Below are 21,861 nucleotides of genomic sequence, written 5' to 3'. Positions count from 1 at the left end.
AGTAACCACAGTCTGCCTCAGGCCCCTGGGGGACCACCCCAAATCTCTGCAGACCCTCAATTCTAATATTTTCAAAGATTGGGGTTACAAAGGGTTATCTCTTTAAAATTCATAACAACTGATGCCGGAGTTGTCGCCTCTTTAATTCACAGTTTCTGATTGATAGCGGATTGAAGGCGCTGATGTGCAGAGTTAAGTTAAACCGTATACCTTTTGATTTGGGATCCTCTGGGAGCTTAAACATGATTCAGATTTAGGAAGACGTTAAAGGAAGGCAGAACCACAGAAAAGGGCACCTCATAGTCTCCACTTCAAAGGTTTATTACTTTTTACACACAATGTTATTAAAAGTAAAATTAGCGGAGTACATTTTGCACTTAGACCGTTCCCCAGGAACACGTCTATATTCATTTATGCTTACCAGATGCTCATCTCAAAGTTCAGCCAGTGCAAAAGCTACATATATATATATATATATATATATGTGTATGTATGTGTGTATATATATGAAAAATTATATGTTTGTACACTTTTCATTGATTATTAATCCTTCTGTATCCATTATGTTAAAGATAACTCACTGTGAGGTTTTTGGCTGATTAATGTATGGGAGCGATTGCAGTGAATGGGAAAGGCCGGATTCACACACAGAGTCTTCGTATCTTTTTGGTGGTGGCGTTTCTCCTGCGTCCCCCCCCCCATTTTTATTTTTGGCCAAAAATGCTGCGGCAGGATGTTACTTTAAAGTCTATGGTCAAATATGAGCGAGCGTACATACACCGTGTTTTTGTTTGTGTTTTTGGTGTCAGTGGCAGATTTTAAAAACGCAGCATGTTCTAGGTATGTTTTTTGTTTTTTTTAATAGGCTTCTCTATTGGACTTCAAAAACGCCAAGGAGAACGCCTGTGGGGAAAGAATAATGAACTGTAACTGTAATGCCCAACCTATTCAACCTAAAACAAAGCAGAGTTTTTACTGAGAAAGGAGCGAACCCATACTGGAACGTCACACTTTTAGCACCCTAAACAACGCTCTACTGACATACTACACATAAAAAATGATGTTGTATGTATGTGTCGTGATAACACCATGTACAACAAACAATTGTGTACCCTGAATGTCCCATGTTTTGGTTAATAGAACTGTTTGTTGTACATTGTGTTATCACGTTGGAGGTAGACGACTGGTGGCTTTCCTCTGAAAGATGCCTCTGTATGGAATAGCATAGTCAACTACATTATTCCATACACTTAAAAAAAAAAAAAGAACAAAATAAACCGGCGTATACCACTGATGCCAAAAGGACAACAATTTTGCAATAACCGCGGCAAAAAGAAAAACCCACAAAGCCTACGTGTGTGAATATATTTATACAAACTTCATGACTGTCTGGGTGTATTCACACGGTGCAGTTTTGCAGCGTAGCAGTAAGCCGCACTGCAATTACGCATGCGTTTTTTTAACGTGATTTGCTGCGGTTTTACATCTACGTTTATAATGCCCGTTTTTAGTATATGTCAGGAGAGCTTCCGACATACACGCTAATCGTGTCCTTTGGGTTTCGTTAGCCCAATGGAGGCTTAAAGAGTGTCCTTTTTTGCCTCAGTCGGTCTGATATACGTACTTTTTTTGAATGGCAGAATGGCGTAGTAGACTGGGTGAAGTATGCCACTGTTTGGCATACATTACAGGCATCTACGCATACGTCGTGGGCTTTCCAATAGCTTTTCATTACGTATCTGTGACACGGATACCATTGAAGGCTATGGTGACAGATGCCAATGTAAGCCATCTGTCACAGCTTAGGTTCAACATATAAGTCAAGCACTTTCTCCCAATGTATACGTTAAAGGTAGGTAAAGATCGTGATCTGAACATAGCCTAACATCCGACTCCGATTTCTTCCAGTTTCGGGTTAGTGAAAATGGCTCAAGACTTGTCAAAATAAAATGTTATTTTACCGTTTACCCTACCCATCTGCTATTTTGATTACAGTATATACTTTAATCTTATTTTTGTCTTGAATTAAATATTATTTTTTTTATAGCGTTTCACGGTGAATGACGCTGAATATGCCACGCAGTCCCACTTCAAGTGAAGATGAGATGGCGCAGAGCTTTTCAGACTATTCAATGGAGTCCGAGTCAGACAGCTCAAAAGAGGAGACCATCTATGACACAATCCGGGCCACGGCCGAGCGTCCAACCAGCAGGCTGGAGGATATTCAGACCAACACGATGGTCATCAGGATTTTAATCCCTGATCTGCAGCAAACTGTGAGTCAACATTTGGAAGGGAGGGTGATTTTTTTCTTTTTACTTTTTGGACTTTGGAAATGAATTGAAGTGGAACTGTTCGTATAAGCTGCATATGTGCAGGGCTGTCTTTTGTACTCTACAGTAGTTGTTTTTAATGGCTTTGAGAGTACTTTCAAATAAGATCAAATAACCAATTCATTCTCTAAACTGTATTCATGTGGACACATAGTTAAGAGGAGAAGCTGGGTTAAGGAGACCTGCTAGAGCAAAGCATTGTTAATAGCAGTACAGTGGATTTCTGTAGATTTTAACCACTCCTTGTCCCTTTTGTGAGCTAGTTTGACATGGGACTAAAACAACTTATAGCCATTATCTTCACCCGAAAGTTTTTGTCTGGTTTAGACAGCCATCTAGCTATTGGAAATTCCCTGTAAGGCTGTGTTCACAAGTCACAATCAAAACGCATGTTTTTGCCACGCAAATCAGTGCCATTTTGAATCGAATTTTCAAAAATTGCCCAGTTTTGACACAGTTCATGGCAAAAAAAAATGCATTTTGAAGGAGACGTGTGATCCCAGCCTTATTTTGTTATACCCTATTAGTACATTCTGAGTTAAAACAGGTGGGTCCCTTGTTTGGGGAGTGGAGAACGGCTTAAAAAGACGCTTTCTCGCTCTCTCGTTCTCTCGCTCTCTCGTTCTCGCGTCCTTCTCTCTCTCCCAGGACGTCCATGCATTACATTGAGTTTAGTGGCGCTGCAGGGGAATTGAAGACTTGCTGCCGTATTCACCCACAGATTATTGCTGATTGCTGAGGATCTCCGGAGTAGGAGACCCTGTGATCAGCTTCTTTACTGGGAGACCCTTCTAACATAAAGGGATTATCCAAAGTAACCAACCCTTTTAAACTACTCACTGATATAGTCTGCAAAGTAAATCCGACTTCAGTCTACACAGCTATTAGTCCGTATTAAATTACTTTCCTTGTTTTCAGCATCTCCATTTCGGCACAATCTCAACAATACTCAACCCACGGGTGATACAGAGAATGTGTTTAGACAGATTTCCAGTTCTTAAGTCTAATAATACAAATTAGGTAACTTAGGGGAGTGTAGGACAAGCTACATCCAAGTACATATTTTTTTAATGAAGGCGGGTATTAATTTGCTGTCGAGACATTGTAAGAGAAGCATGAACTCGCAGGCAGCTTTATAAATATAGACTCTGTAGCTGCAGTTACTGCAATGATCCGATCATCTCTGCGATCAGGCCGATTCCCTGTGCAAGACAATGAATGGATTCCCAAACTATTCTCACGGATACAATGTTACAATAGTCTGGATACTATCTGGGTACAAAGCAATTCGGTTATAACCCTGTAACTGCCTCTGACTGACTGACAGAGCTATTTCTGTACTGCAGAGAATTGACGGAGTTGTAAACATTTTCAAACTGGATACGCCGGGGGAGATTTACAAAGCAAAATGTGCCAGAATTCTTGTTTTAAAGGGGTTTTTCCACAAAACACATGTATCCCCTATCCACTTCGGTCCCCTGTTCTCCTCATCACTGGGGGTTCCAGCAGGAGAATGGGGGATCGAAGGTCCCCTGAAGTGCTCCATGAGAATGGAACACTGGTGCGCATGCTCGGCCAGCACTCCATTAATTTCTATGGGAGTTCCGGGATGGCTGTGGATAGGGGATACGGGATACATGTGATTGTGGGAAAACCCCTTTAAATTGCAGCAAAAATAATTAATGCATGCCGTACACTGCAATTATTGTGTATTGTAGACTTTTTACATCTGGCTAGTTTCGGTGTCTAGAAAAGAGGGTATGGCTAAGGAGTGTGAAATGCTCCAGATGTATTGAGCGCACCATTCATTTGGCACAAAATATTTATGTAAAGTTTGCCAGACATGAGGTGGTGAAGTTTTTAACATGTCTTGCAAAATGTGTCAAATTTATCATACATCGTGTGCCACTGATAAATTTGGTACAGTGTCTGTCTGCCCAGTTTTTTAATAAATCTGCCCCCAATGAGCAAGGTTAACTGAGGCCTCATGCACATGGCTGTGTTATAGCTTTGAATATACGAGTTATACGGAGCCATAATATGGCGACCATAGTCATCTATAGAAATATACTCTTTACTGTCGGATTCATACTGAATTAATCCAATAAGGGAGACTGAAAAAGCTGGACCGCACATCCACTTGTTATACATTGATCTATTGCGACCAAACAAAATGTATTAATATGAACATGAGGTTCTTAGTAAACATTTTGATGAAATTGTATAAGCCCACTTGCTACCTCTTTTTTTGAGTCGGTCCCTACTTTTTTAGGTGCAGCATCGCATGGCAACACAGCACTTACAGGGGGAGCCACCCAGGTGCCCAACAGCACCCAAACTGTCAGAAAAGCCACCTTGGCTCTGGGCCACGTCCCTCCATACTGAATTGCATGGCTTCTAGGGCAGAATATAGTATTTCTGTAGTATGGCGCTGTATGTAGGCACCATGCTGAGGCACATGTACCTTTTGGCTTCTTAGTAGACTCATACAGACCCATCAAGACCTCCTAAGTCCTTAAGATATTAAACCACAAAAAGGTCCTGGCAGGACCGAAAGGGCAGATTTAATGTACTGTGATATTACAATGATACAAAGTTTATGCACAATATGCTGGAAAACCTCCTACATGAAGTTTACTCACCAATAACAATTTTTTACGTTCATTGAAAAACAAGTGCCGTGGTTTCCCTATTTTTATACAATTGATGGACTGAGTTCCTACCTCGCAGCACCACTACTTATCGGAGTACCGACCAATGTTGTTATTATTGAAGCTGCTAATCGTCACATATAGGTTTGTAAGACTCCGTCCACATCTGCATCGTGGTTTCCATTTATACCACCGATGTTAAACGGACCCCACTGACATATAATGGGTTCCTTTGCTATGTCTGTTGTTCTAACGTGAATAATAGGGCTGCATGCAGTGCTATTCTTCCCATCAAATCTGACGGAAACTGTGACAGAGGCTCCAATGCAGATTTGAACGTTCCCAGCACTGTAAATATTGATGATAAAGTATTAGGAAGGAGGGCAGTCATTGCATTGAAGAACACTACGGTAAGCCTCCCCCCAGCTTAAAATGTCTGATTACTGGGGACAATAGATTGCATTAAACAGTAAGGCCCCAGATTTCACACGGATTTCAGCTTCAAAATTCACCTAAAAAAAACCCTGTGAAATCCACCGCTCATTGACTTCAATGGGGAATCCGCTTCTGTGTACACAAATTTCCGCCACGGTTCCGGCAGTAAATATGCCTATGGAAAATCTGACCCTTCAGAACATAGCCTAAATGGAGAGATGATGGACTTTAGGCATAGTGACCTCTTAGTACAACATAAATACTTTCAGAGGGCACTTTTGAAACATTTTTATATTGCGTTAAGGTCTGATGCTCCCTGGCGAAAGCTATTTATATAGTTGATCAGTTCGTGTAGTGCTATTGATTCAATAAAACTACTATCAAAGGATGCTTAGCCTCCGAGCTACAGAAATGGGATAAACATGCTTGTAAAGTCTCTAAGGAATGACAGGAAAATGTGAAGATTGACAAGATTATTGGTATTGTACTGTATGTTTGAACTGAGAATAATAGAGGCCTGATCCCGATATCATTAGATGGAGAGGATAACTACGCAAGATTAGTTCCTGCAATGATTGCAGGAAATTAGGTCCAAGGCTCCTCAAGCATTAGACCTACCCTATTATTTTAGACAGTATACGCTACCTCTAGACCGTTCCTTGGATGCTGTACTCTTATTCAATTCTATGAAACTAGTTTCTGTGTCTCAAATGAATTAAAGGGGTTGTACAGGATTAGAAAAACATGGCTGCTTCTTTCTATTTTTTCTAATACAAAAAGCCACATCTGTCCACGGGTTGTGTGTAGTATTGCTGATCAGTCCCATTCACTTCAACAGAATATAGCTACAATACCAGACACCATCCATGAACAAGCGTGGCGCTGTTCTTAGAAGAAAGCAGCCGGGGGCGTGGCTTAGCTATGGAGCCGTGAGCACGCGTTCTGGGGGAGCTCCGCACTAGCAGCCGAATAACAGCCATCTTTCCCGGGTAAACCCGGCAGGCGATGCCAGGAAAACGAAGGGGAACCTGCCCTGGAACTTCCCGGTCCTTACCTCGCTCCTCTGGCCGTTGTAAGAGCATGGCGCGCTTCCTTTCCTCCTCGCAAGCGGCCGCGGACCAGCGAGCAGCAATGGCGGACGCATTGCCGCCACATCCGGCCACAGACACCCTGGCTCCTTCTCCTCCTGCTCCTCTGTTACAGTCAGCACATGCGGCCACGACTGCCGATACGAGTCCTCCCTGCTGCAGCACTCAGGATGCGGTAAGCTGTGTCTCTCCCCTCAACATGTCCTCAGTGATAGATTTGCCCGCCATTATACCACACACATATGCCCCTGAAGTTCAGGCTGGGCCATCGGGCTTACATGCTGACCTACAACTATTGAGGGAGATGATACAAGCCCTCCCCACCCGACAGGATCTTGACTCTTTGGTGTCCAGGGTTGAGCAGGCACATCAGCAAGATATAGCTGACCTGCGTCAGGATGTGATCAGAATAGACTCTAGACCGCTCACATCTGAGAATACTGTGTCTGCCATTGACTCTAGAGTAACTGCGTTGGAAAGAGCTGCCACGGATACTAGAACACATTTACAATCCTTGGCGCTTCAGTTAGATGATCAGGAGAACAGAGGATGCAGAAACAATGTACGCCTGAAGGGCCTTCCAGATCTCGGCCCACGAGATGAGCTGGTGTCTAGAGTACCTATTATATTCAACAAGCTCACTAGCCGACCATCAGAATCGACTTTTCTCCTAGACCGAATTCACAGAGTTTCGCGCCCAGGCCCGCTCGATTTGTCTTCTCCTCGCGACGTGTTATGTCGCCTTCACTATTATACCGACAAAGACGCAATTATCCGGGGGGCATGGTCTCATGGGCCGGTCTCAGTTGAAGGAAGTACGGTCACTATATACCCTGTTGTCTCCCCACGGACACTCTATATGAGACGGCTCCTACATCCTCTGCTTGAAAAAATCAAGTTCGCAGGCGCCACTTATAGATGGGGTCACCCGTTCCATGTTGTCGTGAAGAACAACTCTGGCTTCTACCTCCTGCGCCACTCCTCGGATCTTGAGGGCCTATTTCGTTTTCTTCAGATCGAGCCGTTCCCAGTCCCGGATTGGCTTGCCCTGGACAGAATTGAACAACCTCAACGTCGTCGCCTCAACAGGACTAGCCAGCCCATACGAAGCAGATCCACCACATCTGCCGTTAATCGACCTCTCCCGCCGGGTCCTGCCTGAGGCTTAAAGAGGACATTCCCGCTAATATCCTTTTATTTGTTAATGGTTTGCTAGGCCGCTGGCAGCATGGCTGCGCAAGGGACTTAAGGTCGTCAAATGTTATTTTGCTCATATAATGTTTTGCTGGGTACCTAGCAAGGTTCTTTTGCAACTAAATGTTTTGCCCAGTTTTTTCATAGGATACTCAGGTTTTCATAGGATACTCAGGTTTCGTGTATAGATACAATGGCTGCAAGGGGCCTTCACTTAGCCCTCAGGAAATACGTGCTGATTATACCGTATTAGTCTAAGTGTCAATTATAGACCGTCATATAAGGTGTGTTGTTCCGAAGTTGTTTAGAGGATGAGCTATCACCTGCAGTGCTGGAGGCACTTAGCCTACTGGTACCTCCCCCACCCACAATCTTTTGCTGGTTATATATATTAGACAAAGGTTTGTGATGCGGGCTATGAGGAGTTTCATATGACTCTGTTAGTCGGTATCTCTGATAATTTTAAAATGCGATGTTTGCCGGGCTTACATCAGTTGCGTGTTAGCTTTCAAATCCTCTTAGCAGCTAAGAGGTCGAATTTCTGGTTGATATACGGTTATAGCAGCCTTGTATACTTAAATAGAAGGGTGTGGCGTCGTTATAGGTCGTTCATCAGAGGTCATGGCTATTAGCACGGGTTTTGGGTTAACCTCCCTTGGCTACTAGAAACTGAGAGATGCACGTCGGTTCTATCATTGCTTGTGCCTCCATCGCCTCCCCACTGGTAGGCGATGGAAGAAATGGTTTACTGTTTGATGATTATGTATGCGGTACGGGGCTCCCCCCCCCCCCGTGGTTTTCCAGGTCCCCACAAATTTTACAACCTTCCTTTACAGGTTTTTTTTTGTACCGTATAAGAGTCGGCCTTCGGGCCTCTTTCTTGTGTGTCGTCTTATTCTCTTTCTTTCTTATCTTTATCTGTCCTCCTTTTGCCCTTTACTTTGCCTTCCCCTCCATCGCAGCCCAGGACAGATATGTCGCAGCACACACAAACGGACCTGATTATTGGCTCAATAAATGTCAAGGGGTTACACAGCCCTGGAAAAAGATCCATACTTTTCAATTTGCTGAAAGGCAAAAATATACAGGTGGCGTTCCTCCAAGAGACGCACCTATGTCAGCAAAAACCTTTTAAACTCTCTAGCGCATGGTTCCCCAATGCATATCATAGTCTTTCTCCGGACACGAAATCCAGGGGGACAAGCATTTTGATCTCTAGATCTCTTCCTTGGGAGTTCAGGGGGTCTCGCAGTGATGAATTGGGACGGATGCTCTTCATCAAAGGAGTTATTGACTCTCAAGTATACACTTTTGCCTCTTTTTACCTACCCAACTCTGGTCAATGCACAGCCCTTGTTGGCTTTTTGAATGCCCTGGAGGAGTTTGGGGAGGGTACCATTGTTCTGGGAGAGGATTTCAATGTTGCGCTAGATCCCACACTAGACACTTCCGTAGGTTCTTCTTCATTCTCGAGGGCACATCTGCGCCGCATTATGAAATCATTTCACGAACACCAATTAGTGGACACATGGCGTCTCCTACACCCAGCAGATAGGGACTTTTCCTTTTACTCCGCAGTACACGACAAATATTCCAGAATTGATCTTTTTTTCGTCAAACATCATTCGCTGCATTCTATACGCTCGGCCGACATTGACTCGATTTCCTTTTCAGACCATGCATTAGTCACCTTGACCCTCTCTCTACATTCCCCTCTATACCGCCAATCTCAGTGGAAACTGAACCCAACGCTTCTCTCGGATTCAGTGGTTACTGCTGATATCCAAAGTAATATAGCTGACTACTTCGCAACTAATGCCACAGAGACCATCAACCCTCGCATTATCTGGGAGGCGCATAAATGCGTGATCAGGGGTATATTTATTAAACATGGTGCCCGCCGGAAGAAAGAACGGGTGGTGGCCACGGTCCGTTTGCTGTCTGAAATTGAGGTATTTGAGATCTCACATAAACGTTCCCATGACCCGGAGTGTAGGAGTGCCCTCCTCCGTAAAAGAGAGGAACTGCGAACCTTATTAATGGCTCGAGCCAAGGCTACGCTTTCTAGATGTAAACGTCATTACTACGAATATGGCAACAAAAGTAGTAGGTCTCTGGCTAGAGCCTTGCGGACCCAACAAACCCAGAATTACATACCCTCTATAGTATCCCCCTCACAAACACGGCTTCGGCTGCCGTTGGACGTAGCTTCCGCATTCCGGGATTTCTACGCTGCCCTATATAATACTGACTCTACCAATCCGTCTGTGGCATCCAGTGAATTCAGATCTCACATTTCTAAATATATCGCGGATTCTGGTCTACCCACCCTATCGGAAGACCACATTACTAGCCTGGAAGAACCACTTACCACACAAGAACTCTCATACGCTTTAAAGCACTCCCGAACAGGGAAGGCACCTGGCCCAGACGGATTTACAATTCAATATTATAAAAAGTTTATGACGTCCCTAGGCCCACATTTTCTAGCCTCCTTTAATTCTTACTCGGCCTCCTCCTCCATCCCTCCTGACGCCCTTAGGGCGCATATCGCGGTGATCCCCAAACCTGGGAAAGACCCTACACAATGTGCCAGCTACAGACCCATATCCCTCTTCAATACAGATATCAAATTGCTTGCTAAAATTCTAGCGGATCGTCTCGCACCATTGATTGGAGGAATCGTACATATGGACCAGGCAGGGTTCATGGCAGGTAGAGAGGCACGAGACAACACAACTAGAGCCATCAATCTGATCCACAAGGCCAAAATCTCCAATATACCTCTTATGCTTTTATCTACAGATGCAGAAAAAGCGTTTGATAGAGTTAACTGGACCTTTATGGAAAAAACCCTCTCACGTCTGGGCCTTGGATCACATATGCTGGGCTGGATAATGTCGCTATATACATGCCCATCCGCCCGAGTTCGAGTAAATGGCCTTCTCTCAGATGAATTTGCTATACACAACGGCACCAGACAGGGTTGCCCCCTCTCACCCTTGATATTTATACTGACACTAGAACCCCTTTTACGCCATATACGTGCAAACCCGGATGTGAAGGGACTAGAAACGAATACCTCAGCTAACAAGGTGGCGGCCTATGCAGACGATCTGCTTTTTTTCCTCACCAATCCAACTGTCTCCCTTCCCAATCTCATGCGGGAATTCCAACGGTTTTCAAGTTTATCCAACTTTAAAATTAATTTCTCTAAGTCCGAGGCCCTGAACATCTCTCTTTCACCTCATCTTTCCGCAACCCTGAAACAATCTTTCAGTTTTAAATGGAATCCAACAGCTTTGAAATACCTTGGGGTTCGCTTAACAGCAGACCTGAGAGATCTCTTCCAACTAAATTTTCCCCCACTCCTTGCTGAACTTAAGGCAGATTGTGCCAGATGGGCCAAAGGTGCCTTTACCTGGATGGGCCGTTGTAACATCTTCAAAATGAATGCTCTCCCTAGGCTACTATATTTATTCCAAACCCTTCCCATAGCCATCCCAACGCAGTTCTTTAAAACGGTCAATTCTCTTCAGATTACGTTTTGTATGGAATGGTAAGACTCAACGTCTTTCCCGCACGTTATTGTGCCGAGCTAGGGCATCGGGAGGCCTATCATTACCTGACGTCCGCACCTACTACATTGCATCTCATCTTGCTCGGATAGTCGATTGGTGCAGACATGCGACCGTTAAGTCTTGGGTGTCTTTGTAGCAGAGTTTTTACTCTATCCCAATATCGGCCCTTCCATGGCTGCACCGTAGCCAACTCAGGCATCTCCATCATCACCCTACTATAGGCCCAACACTAGTATGCTGCTCCCTCCCCTCGGTAAGGGCATCTTGCTTGCCAGTCCCTTCCTCTATGTTTCCGATACTGGGCAATCCATCCTTTTCCACTGGCTTGACGGACCCAATTTTCCGTGTATGGCAGTCCTTAGGATGGTATCGTGCAGATCGGTTCTTAAAGGACGGTGAATGGCTTTCTGCTGCAGATCTGGCCCAGATTGCTGATCTCCCTCCGTTGGGACACTGGCGTTCGCTGCAGCTGCGACACTTTTTGACGTCTATCCCAGCCCCTATGGCCTACCAGGAGGAAAAGACTCCACTAGAGACCCTCTGTACAGGCTCTGACTTGATTAGACATACATTGTCCGCTATCTACAAAATTCTCATGGACCCCCCAGATATGCCCACTCCTACATACATGTCAAAATGGGAAGAAGATCTGGGGATATCCTTCTCCCCCGCACAAGGGCAGCGTATACTCCTTATGGTTCAAAAAACCTCCATCTGTTCAAGATACCAAGAGGCAAGCTTCAAATTACTCTCACGTTGGTATAGGACCCCAGCCCGCCTACATAACATCTTCCCCACAGTGTCTCCTATGTGCTGGAGATGTGGGCAAGACATTGGTACTCTCCTCCATACCTTCTGGTCATGTCCTCTCCTTACCTCATTTTGGGAAGGTATAAAAAGGGTGATAATGGAAGTTACAAATACAAATGTAACTATGGATGCGGCCCTATTCCTTCTTCATCATTGCGACATTCCAGCGAACAAGTATAAGCGTTCCCTGCTTCACTTCCTAGTGATGGCAGCTCGTCATTGCATCCCACTAAGATGGAAGGATCCATCTCCCCCAACATTGTCCCTCTGGGTTTCACAGGTTAACGACATCATGCATATGGAGGATTTGACATCCGTTATCCACGATTCAAGCTCCAGGTTCTGCCAAACTTGGGCCCAATGGATAGTTTTTCAGGATTCGGACTCCTATAAAGACATCATCTGAGAGCCGCATCCCTTTAATCAGCCGTAATAACACCCTGGTCTATGGGATGCTGTGGAGGGTCCCCCCCCCCTCTCCTCCTTCTCTCCGCTTTCCCCTTCTTTCCTCATTCTCTAGATTGGGAGTCTAGCTCCATCCACACTTTAGAGATTCTTGTTCCCTTGTCGTTATTCTCTCTTTTTCATTCAGTATGCTATTATATAACAATGTACTTATTGTTTTTTCTGTACAGTTGTCTTTGGCTTATGTATCCTAAATGTACATTACCTTGTTGTATGTTCCATTTGTGTTATAAAATGGACCTCTTGGGTCAACAAAATAAAGAATAAAAAAAAAAAAGAAGAAAGCAGCCGTGCTTTTCTAATCCAGTTCAACCTCTTTAAGTTATTAGCAAAACACTAAAAGAATAGTAGGTTCCCACAACAGAACATCATACACATAAGTATAGAGCAGTGCTTCTCACACTGTGATGCGCCCCTCGAGATGCGGCTAGGTACGCAGGTTTGACAGAAATGGATATATGCTGCAAAGGGCTTGCAATGGACGCACCAATTTCTGGTTTAGTTGTGACTCACTGCTTTTGTGCCTATTTTAATGTTCTACTGGGTTCAGGGGGACACATTTTAAGATAAATTAAGGCATTTATTTATTTATTTTTTGCCATGGACTAATACCAATCGTAAGGCCCAGGCATCACCAAGTTCTGGCTGGTGAAGCCCCAGAAGAGAAAGATTGAGATGCCGTGGTATATAGAATATTAGATGTGCAGAGTTAATGCCAAGGAGCAATAAAGGCGGCTGCTTAAAAGGCTGGTCCGCTTCTGACAATCCCTACTTGTTAGAAAGGTTTCCCAATGCCGGATCCTCCAGTGAGACGCTTCATGTAACCACTAGGGCTAATAGAGAAGAGCCTTTTCTCTCTTTTCTCTAAAATAATATTTTAAAATGAGTTTGCTAAACCAGACAGCCAAGTCCTTCCTTAAGCCGACCATACACATACGAGAATGACTCGCCGCAATGTGGCTGATTAAATTGCCCGTGTGATGATTCGTACGAAGGATCCTTCCTCAATAGTAGAGACTAAGGCCCCATGCACACGACCGTAATTTTGGTCCGCATTTACGGACCGTAATTGCAGATCAAAATACGGTTACTTTAATTTCTATGACCCACGGACGCCTTCCTGTATATTTACGGGAAGGTGTTTGGGCCGTAGAAAGCTTTGGTAAAAATAGGACATGTCCTATTTTTTGATTTTTACGGACCGTGCTCCCATACTTTATAATGGGAGCACGGCCCGCAAATGCGGGAGATTGTCCGGCCGCGGAATTTCATATATACCTTGCAATAAAGTTGTAGACCAGAATTCTTATTTAGAGGGCAGTCACAAAAGTTGTATTCCCCGCAGCCCTTTAGATTAAAATGGGAATTATCCCGCAGCTAGAGGGAGTGATTCCAATAATTGCCCTATGCTAGGGAATGGCTTTTTGGGCAGTTCACTAAAGTATTCCCTATATTGCTCTTCCACTTGGTTTTCTGCCATTAAGACAATTTCCCAATCTCGTTTACACACAATAAACAGAATCCATATTATCCTTTTATCGTTTTGGGAATGTGAAGGATGTGTAATGCTAAGGGCATGTTCACACGGCATATATGGGAAGCCGTAAAATACGAGGCTGACTTCAAGAGAAAACAGCCCCTCAATCCAGGCATTTTTGGAGCTGATATTTGAAGAGGCGTATCTTGAAGTGTATTTTCAAAGAGGTTTTTTTTTGTCAATGGAAAATCAGCTTGCGTTTCAAGAATTGACATGTCACTTTTTTATACGAAGCGTAAATGTACAAGCCATTTTTTAATTCAGCAGCGAAAATATACACTTTGTATAAACGACACAGTATTTTTCATATGGAAATCAATGATAAGTTATTTGCAATCATATTTCAACTGCATTTCGAAGTGTAATACAAAACTTTTTACGGTTTGAAATCCGCCTGAAAATAAACAGTATGAACATGCCCTATGTCCAGACATTGTGTAAGTAATCTCCCATGCATACGTTGTAAGGGTGAAATCCACGGTAAGAATCGCTGTGATTTTCGCAGAAGAATGAGCATGCTGCAGATTTTGAAGATCTGCACATGCTAATATTTGCGGGCAGAATTTTTGAAAACCTCATCTACATGTATGTTACTTTATGTATTGATTCGCTGCGTGGAATTTGCACCACAAATCTGCAACAATTCGGTCACGTCTGAACATGACCCAAGATTAAGTGTTTTTGTTTTTTTTTTTGCTACTTTGTAGTAAATATTCTGGAAACACAAAAAACAACAACAACGATATCCCTAATGCTGATGATAAACTTTCACTTTTCATTGTTTACAGAAATGTATCCGGTTCAACCCCAATGCCACGGTTTGGGTAGCAAAGCAAAGGATCTTATGCACCCTCAATCAGAGCCTGAAGGATGTTCTTAACTACGGCCTTTACCAACCTTTTAGCAATGGGAGAGATGGAAAATTTCTCGATGAAGAACGATTACTCCGGGAATATCCCCAACCCATGAGCAGAGGCGTGCCTTCCTTGGAGGTCAGTGAACTGGATTTTATTTTCCAAAAAGTTATTCACTTGTTGTCCACTCCCTATTAAGGTTTTTTTTGTTCCAAAGGGAAAAAGCTCAGTATAAGCTGCATTTTGATAAAAAAAAACAAATCGGAAAATGCTCACCTTTCCAATCCACCACCACGCTTTATTTACTAGACCGCAGTGGTGACAATGACCACAGCTGCCAATCAATGGCCCTCACGTGATGTGTCAATACGGCACATAATTTGCTGCATCCTAGTAAACAAAGACCGGCGGAGGACCATCGAACCTTCAGTGCAGAAGCAACCGTAGATTTGAAAGGTATTTGCCTGTTTGTTTTTTTTATACATATACAGCCTCTAATGGACTTTTTAAAATTTTTATAAAATCTTTAACGTTATGATTCAAGACCACGGGCGTTTATTAGAAACAACAGACTACTGTTGATTTCAGTGGACACCCTGTAATGTTTTTTTATATTTTCTTCCAAATAAACAATTAACCAGCGGTTCGGTTCCTCCTGTAATATTAATAACTGATCCTGGGGGTCTCCCAGCAACAGAACCCCCTGCAATCAGCAGCTGTCTAAATCGGACATTTCCTTTAAAGACTATACACCGGCTTGCACAAAATCCATTAATTGTCTACTTTAATGAAACACTTGCTTTTTCTTTGCAGTTTCGTTATAAGAAAAGATTGTACAAACAGTCCAGTATTGACGAGAAGCAGATCGCCAAGCTGCATACCAAGGTACGTAAAAGGTATTTTCTCCTTTATTTAAACAGTGTCGATTATAATCAGCGTATTATATAATAGTATAACATGTCATTATGGACATAAGTGATGGCAAAGATCATATTATTCTGGTATGGGATAATAACTCTGGGTCATTGTTCTAAGATCATGAGTCAGTGTAACATTGTTATAATATACAAAGTGTCAGTGTGTTATTATTCTTTAATCACAGGTATCAGCGTATCATTATCCTGAAGTCACGTGTTCTGTTATACTTGCTCTAGATCTAGTGTCTGTGTTCTGCTGTTCTAGAATTATTATTAGTATTGGGGCACATTTATAGAAACTGGCACAGACTGTGATCCTATTCAAAACTGCTGACTGCCACTTAAAGGGAGAGCAGTGGTAGGTAGGTGTAATTGTATCCACTAATACAACTATAAGGCTATGTTCACACAGTTTTTTTGACGTGGAAACCGCGCCAAAAAACTCGTCAAAAACGGCCCGAAAATGCCTCCCATTGATTGGGAAAGAGAAGCGACATGCCCTATCTTCGGGCGTTTACGCTCTGACCTCCCATTGACTTCAATGGGAGGCAGAGAAAGCGTATTTCGTGGCGTTTTATCCCTGCTACGCTCAATGGCCGCGAGCGAAAAATGCAGCGAAAATCGGTGTGCAGGGAGAGGAAAATCTCCCTCAAACTTCCAAACGGAATTTTGAGGCAGAAATTCCTCCTGCAAAACTCTGTGTGAACATAGCCTAAGAGTATCAAACGTATCTATTTTTTTTTTTATAGGCCTGTCAATCACAGGTTCTCTAAGAATTTTCCTAATAATTTCAAAACAGTAGCTGCAGCTTCACATTATAGGGGTGGTGGTATCTTTAGGACCCCTGCTCTAAATGAGAACCCACTGGTGATAGGTAATCGACATGGGTCCAGAAGCTGCAACCCCTGGTCGATCAGCTGTGATCAATATAGGCAGTCGCTGCAGGAGTGATGAGGTATTACATCTAGCTGATTCATTTGACTATGTAATTCATAGTTGCCATGAGTCGTCCGAAATGGGAACCGCTTTTTGCAGCGGCTCTCTACTCTGGCTAATAGAGCAGGGGGGCCCTCATCTATGACCTCTTAGGATATATGGACAGGGGTTGTTCTAATGGTATAATGCCTTTAAGTTTTGATTCAACCCAGATAGTTATCTGCAGAACTAAATAATGTGAAATGTGAATATATTTTTCTTGAACTAAAATTTCATCTGTTTCCATGAAACTTGCATAGTAATAGTCACTTCCAAACAGGCCTTGTGAATGTTATTTTATGTAAAGTTTCTTTATAATTCCAGGCGAATTTGCGGAAATTTATGGATTACATTCAGCACTGTTCAGCGGAGAAAGTTTGCAAAATGTTAGATCGGGGATTGGACCCAAATTACCATGATCCAGAAACTGGTGGTAAGTATACCATGCATTCACCTGAGCTTTTTCAATAGGTACAAATATTTAGTGGCTATGTATAGATAGACTTATAATATCAGGTTAGATGATATATAAAAAAAAAATTGTGCTATTTTCAAGCATTAATGCAATTGACTAATCACAGTTCTTGCAATTTTTTTGTGTTCTCAACTAAGGTGAACAGTGAGTCATTAGGGCTCCGCTGCCGCAGGAAAATCATGAGTTACCGCATCCTCAATGGTTTCCTATGCGGGGGAAAAAGTCATGCAATAATTTTAAGAATTACGACATGTACTGAATTCTAATCGTTGCCTGCAATCCCCCCCCCCCCCCATATGAAAACATTGAATGTGACGTTGCAGTGATTTGTAATTCTACCCGAACCAGAAGTTGATGTGAAGCACTGGCCTAAACTTTTGGACCCTTGAAAAAGTCCCCGGGAAAAGAACTATAAGGAGAATTATAATAATGAAGACAAATATCAATGGTGTCAACCAACAAATCATTGGTAGAGACAAAATTCCTGATTGAATTTATGGTTGCATAAAAGCATTAAATGTTTGTGGTTTGGGGGAAGGAGGGTGGGGATGGAGACTTTGGCAATTTCCCACCCTGTACATTGAACCTCACAACTGCTGTGAAAACGGTCCGTGTGCTTTCCGCTGGGAGCCCTCTTCTACAGAATCCTATGTATCACTCCTCTCTTGTGAATGTGCCCTATTTATCTGGATACAAGGGCCCATGTGGCCAAAGTCCACGAGATCTGCTTTCCCGGGCTGAATCGCTGCTTGTAGTAGAACAGTATATTGTAAAGTGAAGCCACACAGTTTTCTTACTTCAGAGATACTGTGCTTGTACTGGAGAAACCCTTCAGTGATACACGGCTTTGAGGATATTGCAAGATTAATTTATTTTGATGCAAAGGGGCAACATGGCGTCTGCTCTTAGGAAAACCGCATAGCTTGTTGTCTTCACAATAGAAACATATGTGCCTTGAGCTGTCCTGTCACTACAATCTAAATGTCTCCCTTCTTCTTGCAGACACCCCGCTTTCTCTCGCTGCACAACTGGACAATTCTGTTGAAGTGATAAAAGCTCTCCGTAACGGTGGCGCTCATCTTGACTTCCGGAGCAAGGATGGAATGACGCCACTGCACAAAGCTGCCCGAGCAAAAACACAAACAGCCCTTGTGGTAGGTCCTCTGCTCTATTGCTCTATTCAATCCGGAGATTCTTATAGTATATCTATAGGCTTAAATGTAAATTTTTATATTCAGAATTCCGCTGCCTTCCTTCTAGCTCTCAGGTTGCAGTAGTTCACATTTGATTGCATCCCCTTCCTATTTCAATGTCTGTAAAGAGCATGCTCTGCTGATCTGCATTGCGAGAGATGTAGTGTTTATACCTGGCGCTGCCCAGTAATAACATGAGAGAAAAAAATCTTGCAGTAATTTGCACTTCACCTGTGTACATTGTGTAATAGAATTTCAGCCTATAAGTAGCACCCATCCATTTCCACGATATGTGTTTGAAAACGCTCCCATGTGCTCAGTATTCATTGAAATTTAAGTAAACCCAAGCTCTCCTAATGTAAATGTGGAAGGTTCAGAAGAAAATGTATTTGTGCTCATTCACATATGTCTGTGGGTAAGGCTCAGTCTTCACTGGCTTTTAATTTAAAGCTTGGAGGGAAACTGATGGCACAACTGTTAGGGCCTGTTCACATCACCGTTCATTTCCGTTCCGGGGTTCCGTCGGAGGGTTCCGTCGGGTGAACCCCGCAACGGAAAGTGAAAGTGACAGCTTCCGTTTCAGTCACCATTGATCTCAATGGTGACGGAAACATCGCTAATTCTTTCCGTTCGTCACCATTCCGTCTGGTTTCCGGTTTTCCGACGGAATCAATAACGCAGTCGACTACGCTATTGATTCCGGCGGAAAAGCGGAAACCAGCCGGAATGGTGACGAACGGAAAGCATTAGTGATGTTTCCGTCACCATTGAGATCAATGGTGACTGAAACGGAAGCTGTCACTTTCACTTTCCGTTGCGGAGTTCACCTGACGGAACCCTCCGACGGAACCCCGACACGGAAATGAACGGTGATGTGAACAGGCCCTTACCATTGTTTTCAGTGGGAATCAGTTGTGCTATTTTTACTGCCAAATTTTCTAGGATAAGGCATCAATGTCCAATCAGCGGGGTCCATTTGCTGTGACTTGTGTCAATCTCTAGAATGAAGTGACAGCAGTGCTAAAAGTCCTGTGCTACTTTGTCTCCTGTCAACTTTGCTTGACATTCTCTCTAGGCCACATGGTAAGCCCATTATAGTCAATGGGCGACGACACAGCCTCGAAGAAAGGGGCGAGCAGAGGCTGCAGACCGCTTTCCTAATGCTGCTGATACAGCAGTCAAACCACAGCCAATCCGACATTGGTGGCATATCCTAAGACTATGGTATACTGTCTGATGAGGCAACCGCTTTAACATTATGTCCCTTCATTTAGGACCACAAGGCCAATATCCTGCTGGGGGAGGGAACTGATCCTCACGCCTGATACATGAATGAGCCCTTATAGGTATCACCACATCAGTTAAGCTAATTAGTGCTATTGCCCTGGGTCACAGACGTTGGTATATTTTGAGCTGTCTCAATAGCTTATAATAAGCTGTTTACTTTATTTTTGAAAACTTGACATTTGCGTTACAGGCACTTTGGAAAACTTATTTCTAAAGGTCTCTATAAATATTTCAGTTAACATTTCACAACTACAGTAACTTTTCTTCAGGATATCACCACTCTTACCTATGACGGAGGATATGTGATTAGGAGGCGGGGTGGTGGGGTGTCTTATGTTTCTACTAAAGAGGTGAGAGGATAGAAGTGACTGGACGTCTTGAACTCTTATTTTTAGGAGCTGTTGTGCATTATAGGCTCTGCTTGGGTCAGAGTTTTATCCACAAACATGAATTTATTTATTTTTTTTACAAAATGTTACGCTTTGATACAAAATTGCATGAAGGTGTAAAGGGAAGTGTCCCTTTTAATATAGAAAGATATATACGTGTCCCATGAGCCAGAGCTGTAGAAACAGCCCTGATCATGGAGAATTGCTTTAGGCAAAACCGGACAGGACAATTAGACATCGTCTTGTCCAGGAAGACAGGAGAGTTTGCCTTTGACTCTCCTGCCTCCCTACTCAGCGGGGGCCTGGAGACACGCTGTCTCCCCCACCCTCCACGCGCTCATGACCCGGCCGGTGACGTCATATCATCACGCCGACCCATGTGAGCCGGGCGTAAGCTGTACTATTGTGCCTGCGCCTGGCTTAGGAACGAGCCCACCGGCGGGTTTTTAATAGCCCTGCGCCGGTGCGTTCGCTCTATCTGTTCCTGCTCGCCCACACCAACGGACCTCCTCTCTTGCTCCCTCCTGATCCATCACCGCTCCACCAACGCCTTAGCATCACCCCCATCTCCACGTGTAGCAGCAGCTACACTAAACCCTTTCCCCCTATACAACGACCATTTTTCCCCTGATTAACCCTCACCTCCGCTAGACAACGAGCTAGCTTATTTACCCCATCCCGTATACAGCAAGCACCATCCCCTGGTTAACCCTTTCCTGCACTCCCCTGGTTAACCCTTTACACTACATACACATCCCCTGGTAACACTTTCCTTCACTACAACCTGCATATTCCCCTGGTATTTAACCCTTTACGTCCCTTGTCTCTATTTACCCCAACCGTACAAAAGTTAACCATATAGTTACAGGGACAGTTAGAGCTAGGTGAGAATGGGACATACATAGTGTGTGCGCATTGTAACCTGTATATGTATGTTTGGATAAGTGGGCGGTGTTAGTATAGTACGGTTGATATCTTATTAATAATACTGTGCCGCGTGTAGTGTCAGTATATTCAATACATATTAAGTTATTATGTGTATTGAGGTGTACTGATACTATACAGTGAATATATTTACTGTGTTGTGTATTTTGTGTTTTATATCTTAGTGTGATTTGTATTCGTAATAAACCTTTTGTTTACTATGCAATTGTGTCGTGAATCACCGAAGCACTTAGATAAGTATTAAACAAGAGAAAAGGTAGGGAAACTAGGCATAACCCTAGTGACCCTAATAAAGGAAGGTAGTAATAGTGGGTGACACTAGCCAGTGAACCCCACATTAATTATCAGCCCTTTTACAGAAGGCGCCCATGAGTGTAAAGTGTTGGGTGGCGTTTTCACAATGTGCCTAGGTGTCTACTTTCTGAAAATATATGGGTAAGGGGGAAGGTATATGTTGTTTATGTATGTTAAAAGTATGAAAATTGTCCTGGCAGCAAAGGGTTAAATGTTATGTACGGTTTTTCAATACAAAAATAAAAACAAATCACTCATTTTATGTCTTTGGCCACTATTAGAAAATATAGGCCGATGTACTGCAGGAGAGCGTGAGCAAGGAGAGACGTTACATGTGAACCATTTTTTCATTTTATGCAGTTTGTATAAACCACCAGATTATTGCCCAGTTTAGAAAATTAATTTCCATACACGCTAATAGGAAATTCTTAGTTATTG

At 43.3% G+C, this 21,861-nt stretch overlaps 1 protein-coding gene across 4 annotated transcripts in view; it reads left to right on the top strand.

Annotated features, from left to right (window-relative positions):
• SHANK2 (SH3 and multiple ankyrin repeat domains 2) overlaps positions 1 to 21,861 on the top strand; it is a 474,104-nt gene that overhangs the window by 125,252 nt on the left and 326,991 nt on the right. For all 4 annotated transcript variants that reach the window (XM_075837984.1, XM_075837983.1, XM_075837982.1 and 1 more), the window contains exons 2-6: positions 2,048 to 2,276; positions 14,883 to 15,086; positions 15,762 to 15,833; positions 17,165 to 17,273; positions 18,318 to 18,469. In XM_075837984.1, the coding sequence (XP_075694099.1) occupies positions 2,061 to 2,276; positions 14,883 to 15,086; positions 15,762 to 15,833; positions 17,165 to 17,273; positions 18,318 to 18,469 (753 nt within the window). In that variant the 5' untranslated portion in view covers positions 2,048 to 2,060. The remainder of the gene's footprint in view (positions 1 to 2,047; positions 2,277 to 14,882; positions 15,087 to 15,761; positions 15,834 to 17,164; positions 17,274 to 18,317; positions 18,470 to 21,861) is intronic.

The sequence above is a fragment of the Rhinoderma darwinii genome, chromosome 9 (genome assembly GCF_050947455.1).
Source record: "Rhinoderma darwinii isolate aRhiDar2 chromosome 9, aRhiDar2.hap1, whole genome shotgun sequence".
In the NCBI taxonomy this organism is placed as follows: domain Eukaryota; kingdom Metazoa; phylum Chordata; class Amphibia; order Anura; family Rhinodermatidae; genus Rhinoderma; species Rhinoderma darwinii.
Note: the sequence above shows the minus strand (reverse complement) of the source record. Positions and strands in the feature narration are given on the sequence as shown.